We start from the raw sequence: 7,088 nt of genomic DNA on the forward strand, positions 1-7,088 counted from the left end.
CAGGTCCTCACTGCAATAGTACACAGTACAGAAGAACCGTACATAGGAAGCTGCGATATACTGAGTCAGACCACAGGTCCATCTAGCTCAGTATTGTCCACACAGACTGGCAGCGGCTTCTCCAACCGTAAATAGGATGCAGCAGGTCTTATGTAGAGTTAGACAATTAGGATATTAAAATATTTCAAGAAAACTCCTTTTATTAATAGTGCCGGTGTGACTAAATGAACTGACATCTCTCCACAGTTATAACAGACAGCGTAGCAAAACCAGCACCCTTTTAACACTCTACCACTTCCAAAGGCAGCGCTTAATACAGTCCAGATGTGCCTTGTGCTCCATTCATTTACATGTTGATATACTGGGAATTTGTTCTCATTCTCATAATGTAACAGGCAGAGCTCCAGAAAGCATCTCCCTCCCCCACCCTTTTCTGCGCAGTAGTATGCCCAAAAGTGCTTCCGGGAATGTTGCTTCTGATTGGGTACCTTCAGACTCCGTTTCCGGGAGTGAGTTTCCGGCAGGCGCGGGCGAGTGGAGAAAGGGTTGCTGAAGGTGAGTGGAGCGCAGTCGAGCCGTCCTTCGGGGTTGCTGGGTGGGTTGCTTTATAAGAGTCTGTGCTTCCCTTCTTCTGTTCTTTGTCCGTCCTCCCCCCCCTCCCTCGCTTCTTTCTTCTGTGCTTTTGGGATTTTTTTTTGTCCTTATGGGGGTATTTTGAATGCCCCTTTTGGAGATAGCAGCCTGATATCCTTTCCCCCAACCCCTTGTAGTTGGTTTGCCTCGGGCTGCTCTTTTAGGAACACGCAAATAGAAGTTAATACTGCCCTGAATGTGTATAAGCGTGACGCTTTAACTGTGCGTTTTGCCCTTGGATACTCACAGGGACTCTTGTCGGAAGAAGGTGATTGAAGTAATTCTGTTGAGCAAGGAAAATATTTCTTTTATCTCTTAGTGTCTGAGCCTCTGAGAACTCAGTTTTGACTCTAAGCCTGATTCTGTTACGTTCAGCTGGAAAGAAGTCTTAGTAAGCTTATAGGGTTTGGTAAAGTATGCCATCAAGTTAGTGTTGATTCCTGGCACCCACAGAGCCCTGTGGTTTTCTTTGGTAGAATACAGGAGGGGTTTACCATTGCCATTTCCCATGTAGTATGAGATGATGCTTTTCAGCACCTTCCTATATTGCTGCTGCCTCATATAGATTTTTTATTTTTTTATTTTTTTACATTTATATCCCACTCTTCCTCCAAGGAGCTCAGAGCGGTGTACTACATACTTGAGTGTAGGTTAGGCTGAGAGAGAAGTGACTGGCCCAGAGTCACCCAGCAAGTCTCATGGCTGAATGGGGATTTGAACTCGGGTCTCCCCGGTCCTAGTCCAGCACTCTAGCCACTACACCACGCTAGCTCATAGTCTGGGAAACATACTAGCGGGTATTCAAACCCGGGTTTACTGTCAAGTAAACATACAGTGGACCAATGTTCTCTTGGTTTTTTTCATCTGAGTGCAGAATTAGTTTTGTTCTGGGCAGCAGTATCAAGGCAGTGTGTGCACACATGCATTCAGAGTGGGGCCTTCCTGATTCAACCTGAGCTGAATCTAAAACTAACTGAGTGGACATCAAATAACTTGTGAGCAAGCATATGCCTTAAAGGGAACACTGCAGTGGACTGCTTCCTAGTTTCATTTTTGTTTAAATGAAGCTGGAAGCCTGTTCTCACAATTATTGTTGTCCTTTTTGCCTTTTTATGTGTCAAAACTATTCTTCCACAAGTTACAGTTTTCTTTCCCCCCTCTTCCTGTTGTTTAGTTTGCTTTCTACTTTCTAGATTGCAACAATGGCTGGTCGCAGAGTTGCCCTGAAAGCCATCGACTGGCTGGCATTTGCTGAGCGAGTGCCTCCCAATCAGAAGCCCATGTTTAATGCTCTGAAGACACGCAGTGATGCTCTCTCAGCCAAGTGAGTATTTCATGAAGTAAAAGGAGCACTGTTGGTAGAAGGATAGTAGAATTGTTCATGTTTTCCAGGTCAAATGTCTCAGTGTTTGTGTGGTTAGGTGGGCTGAAGCTATGCATTATTGGGGATAAGTAATTTGTACTAGATGTTTAAAATGATTGTTGTATAATTTTACAGGTTACTTTTATCACTGTTTATCTGCTTTTAAAATCCCGTGCTTTTGCAAAATATTTAGTTTCAAGATGTGTGCTCCATTTAGTAATATTTGCTGAGATAGGTGACCACTCAGTTTACTAATTGTTGCTGAGTTAAGTTACCAACTTATTGAAGTGAGTAGCTAATTTTATTTTGTGATATCTGGTAATGTCATGGTAGCCTGCAGACTGTTCTGTCCATTTCTGTGACAAAGGCAGTCTTCAAGGGAAGACACATCTGTGGTGTAACTAATTGTATGGATAAAATATGAAAACTTTCAGATGTGTTTTAAGTGGAGTGAGATATGAAATGTTAAATGTGCCATTCTCTTTGAAGTTTAACTCTTAGCTTTAAGAATTGAATTAAAAGCCCTTTGTAGTTCTGGATATGTCTAGCTTTAACATAAATAGCTAGACAAAAATGAGAATATTTGTCATTGTCATCAGTCATTATTGTTCATGTGCATGAGTAGAATCTTGTAAAGCTCACTTATTTTTGTAGCTGACAATATTTATTGGCAACTTTAATTTGCTACTCTTAGGATGGATTGCGAGAATGGAAGATGGGTGCACAACTAAAAATAGTTTGGCATTCCTAGCTGTGGCTGTAATGTACTTTTGTTTCTCCTCTAAATAGGCTTTCTTCTTTACCGGAGACTCCACCAGCTATAGATTGGGCCTATTACAAGACTGCAATTGCCAAAGCTGGCCTGGTGGATGAATTTGAACAAAAGGTGAAGTGTGTTACAACATTTTAGATATTTCTGAATCCAAATGGGGGCTCCCTGCATGCCTCATAATTGGCACACTGATTATATTTGCCAGCAAGTTTCCAGTAATGTTGGCATCAGTGGTACAGCTGGGTTGTGCAGCGCTCATAAAAAGCATGCTCTCTGCTTCAGCGCCATTAATATTGGAGATTTATCTGGTGTTGTGTTCGCTCTCTCTCTTGCTCTCGAGTTCTTTTCCCAATCTTCTCTATGGTTTCCAGTTGTCCTGATGTGATGCTGTTAAGGTGTTCTTAAAATTGCTCCCTCAAACCAAACAAAATAGAAAATGGTTTGCTATCCCAGCATCAGCTAAAAAGAACGTTTTGTTGTTTTTAAAAAGATTTTCTGGGAAGAAGGTATCAATTTTGCCCTCATGGTAAACAAGGCTACATTTTGTTCAAGGTTGAAGGGAGTGGGTCATAGCAACTGGTATTAGAATTCAGAGATTGTTATAGTTGGCTTTCTGCCTGTGGCGCAGAGCAATAAATTTATCTGCAATCCAGAGGACGTTGAGTGCACCCAGTCCACTTAAATGCTGAAGGCAGCAATCTTATGCGCACTAACTTAGAAGTAAGTCCCATTCAACTCAGCAGCCAAGATGCCATGCAGTCTTCTGTTGGGATTTCTGGTCAGCTCGCATTGCTGTGGGCCTTGAAGGAAGCACCTACAGTCTTGCTCCAGAGTGGTCTTGTGCAGGTACCTGAAGTTGTGCACCAGCGCTTTGGGAATGCAGTTCAATTGGAAATAGTGGAAGTTGTGCTCACGAACCCTGTGCGTGTGCAACTTTAGCTATTTGCACAAGAGTTTTCTTGTGCAAGACTGACATGTCCTTTGATGCCTGCAGCAGCACAGGCTGATCAGAAGCACCAACAGAAGACTGTGTAGCATGTTGGCCAATGAGACTTATTTCTGAGTAAACATGAATAGGGCTGCACTGTAGATTCAATTGATTGTAATGGCTGAAGTATGCCTAATGTTCTCTGAACTGGATGTGGTCAGTAGCTCATTCGTAGGTTACAAGCAATACATGCAGAAGGCCCTGAGTTCAGTCCCTGGCATCCCCAAGTAGGGCTAGCATAGACTGCTGTCTGAAACCCTGAAAAACTACTGCCAGTCAGCATAGACAACACTGAGCTAGGCGGACCCATGGTACTGACTCTGTAGAAGGCAGCTTCATATGTTCAATCTTCGTTGTAAATTACTGCGGTGGTGGCAAGTTAGCCATATGTTGGGCCTTATGTTGCCTATGTACCCAATACTTCAGACAAGACCATGAACTGAGCTCTTAAGTTGCAGATGGAAAGGACTGAAACAGTGCACAGTATGCATGCTACTGCTGAGCTAAAGAGGGCATAGGCGGGGACATAAGAATAGCCTTGCTGGATCAGGCCCAAGGCCTATCTAGTCCGGCATCCAGGTCACTTGGAAAAGGTTAACTTTGGCTTCAGATGTATTGCTGACAGAACAAAAATGTAACTACTTTGCAATATTTTCTTTAAAATTTCAGTTTAAGGCACTCAAGGTTCCTGAGCCGAAGGATACCCAGTCGGCTAAGATAGATGTCGAAGAAAAAGAGGCTGTAAGTGCTTATTCCTTTGTCCAGTTATGTGACTTGGGCTTTGATCTAGGCAGATCATGATGGACCTCGATCTCTGGTCACAGTTTCCTACAGATTCCATGTTTACAAATTGGGTTGCAGACCATTCTCTGCTCACTGCTTATCACAGTCCATCTGCTTTTGAGCAGCTGTACATCTGGGTACCTTTTGCTGAAGTTTGGCATCTTATGTGCATGTCCAATACACACATACACCTACTTGCAGTTGTGGCTGTGTGCGCAGGCGAATGCTCCCTTGTATGTGCAGTATTTCTGGCCATGTGAACTGTTGTGAAGGCTACATGCTCTGTCTTCAACTTATACTAGGGATGTGCACGGAACCGTGGCGGGGAGGCTTGACGGTGGCGGGGGTGCTGCTTTAAGAGCAGGGGAGGGTACACTTACTCCTCCTGCTACTTTCCCCCCGCTGGCATCTGTTTTAATCCAAGCCCATCGGGGTGGCAGCATACCTTCCTGCTGCCCCGTTGCCCCCATTGCCTGGATATGACTGGAAGTCTCTGACGCACTGTGTCAGAGACTTCCGGTCATATCCAGACAATGGGGCAGCAGGGAGGTATGTTGCCGCCCCGATGGGCTTAGATTAAAATGGATGCCGGTGGGGGAAAAGCAGCAGGAGGGGTAAGTGCACTCTCCTGTTCTTCAGGTTAGACACCCCTCAGAGGAACCGCCAGTTCTTCTAACCAGTTCGGGTTCCGTGCACATCCCTAACTTATACAGGCTATAATAGGAAGCTTTTTTTCATATATCAAGCACAAGAGTACAAATCTGTGGTGTTGGCTTTTTTGAATCAGTAGACTGGAGAACTGTACCCAAGTGCTCATCAGTGATTCCTCATCAAAGAGGGAGGTTTTAAGTGGGGTTCTGCAGGACTCTATTCTGGGCCTGGTATTCTTCAGTACTTTTATCAGTGACTTTTCACATGTTCCTTTATTTCTTGATCTGGTATATTTTCAAACATAGATCACTTTTTTCATATTCTGTAGAAAATGGAGGAATCTGAAGCAAGCAAGAAGCTTGGGAGAGTAAAGGACAGAAGAACACCTTTCCTTATAAGAATATATCTGAACATATTTTCTTAAATATTTTATTGATAATTCCAAAAGAAAATATTTCATAATCCCTTTTAATTTTCTCAGTTTTTCAGGGGGAAAAAAGTTCTTTGGCGGGAGAAGGGAACAAATCCCCCCCCCTGAATTTTTTCAGTTTCCCCTGCCATCTCAAATTTAAGCCAAACGTTCTAAAATCTGAGAGTTGATCATAGGCCTACAATGAACTTTTTCAACCACTGGGAAAAATTCATGGCAGGGTTGGTTATTGTAGAACTACAGAAGTTGAATCACAAAGTTCTTCAACATCGCAGTGTCACTTTGTATTCTCATTGAATAATTCACTGTCTTGCAGGACAAGAGTGCTGCTGCTTATGTACAAGAATCTAAAAACCGTATTGCCCAGTATGAGAAGGAGGTAAGCTGGTGACTTTCATGATGCATAGAGACTTCATGCAGTATTCTTAGTGTATTTCATTTTTCAGTCTTCCTCTTCATAATGAAGTAATTACTGTGGTGTTCTCTCTTTCCTTTCAAGCTTCAGAAGTTTAAGAACATGATTCCTTTTGATCAGATGACAATGGACGAGTATTATGAAGCGTTTCCTGAAACCAGGTTGGACAAAGAAAAGTATCCATATTGGCCACACAAGCCTATTGCTGAGTTGTAAAAGCTGTATGTCTGAAAGCACCTTGCAACGCCCATCAAATCTAGAATCTGTTAAATAAAATAATTGTACTAGAACCTTGGCAGTGTATCTTCTCTTTTTTAAAGTCTTGCAGCTACATGCTTTGCACGTTAACTCATAAGTTAACATGGAGCTTAATTCCAATAAGACACTGATGGCAATTTAAAGCTTTCTGTTTTGGGATACTGAAAGCCGAAGCAGTCCAGTGAAAATTGCTTATCTTTAGCCCCAGATTCCAACTTTGCCTTAAGTATTCTGCAGTCACTAACTGTCTTGTCTTATAGGATTGTTATATTGGATGTCTTCAGGTAAGGACTCTGGAGTATCTGAAAGCTAAACAGAGATCCTGGGGGACACCTCCATCCGCAAATATACTTGAAGTCTTCACATTTGGGGATCAAAATCTTCAGAATGTTTAATTTGGTAAGGGGGAGTATTTGTCCTCATTAACATTTGCTATATTGTTGTCCTTTCTGATCTGACTTCACATGGGAACGGAAGGAAGAGTTTAGTGAACTGAAATTAGAAGACCTTGTTCTCTCATCTTCTCCTGCCCACAATCTGACAAAATTTATTTTTAGTGGATTTTTACCAAAACTCACAGCTAAGTGGGTTCCTTACCGCTAAAAACAAATGTGCAGGAAGATTCCCATCTTTTCCCAAATTGAGGCATCTATAATGAGGATTGAACCGAATAAAATCATATGAGGATATCCAAGAATTCTTGGCTGTTTCCCATACCCATATTCTTGATAGTAGTGAACAGTAGGAATGTGCATGAACCGGTTTGGAGGTCTGGAGTTTGGGCTGGTTCAGCAG

At 42.5% G+C, this 7,088-nt stretch overlaps 1 protein-coding gene across 3 annotated transcripts; it reads left to right on the plus strand.

Moving 5' to 3' along the window:
- Positions 1–422: 422 nt before the first annotated feature.
- On the plus strand, positions 423–6,325 carry ATP5PD (ATP synthase peripheral stalk subunit d). Of its 3 annotated transcripts, none has more exons than XM_053296648.1 (6): positions 423–555; positions 1,827–1,957; positions 2,786–2,882; positions 4,426–4,497; positions 5,937–5,999; positions 6,120–6,325. In XM_053296648.1, exons 2-6 carry the CDS (start codon positions 1,836–1,838, stop codon positions 6,249–6,251), a joined length of 486 nt encoding a protein of 161 aa, XP_053152623.1. In that variant the 5' UTR covers positions 423–555; positions 1,827–1,835; the 3' UTR covers positions 6,252–6,325. The 3 variants fall into 3 exon arrangements, with proteins under 3 accessions (XP_053152623.1, XP_053152622.1, XP_053152624.1); XM_053296647.1 differs by having other exon boundaries at positions 431–555; positions 1,808–1,957; XM_053296649.1 differs by having other exon boundaries at positions 516–595.
- Positions 6,326–7,088: the final 763 nt, after the last annotated feature.

The sequence above is a fragment of the Hemicordylus capensis genome, chromosome 2, assembly GCF_027244095.1.
Source record: "Hemicordylus capensis ecotype Gifberg chromosome 2, rHemCap1.1.pri, whole genome shotgun sequence".
In the NCBI taxonomy this organism is placed as follows: domain Eukaryota; kingdom Metazoa; phylum Chordata; class Lepidosauria; order Squamata; family Cordylidae; genus Hemicordylus; species Hemicordylus capensis.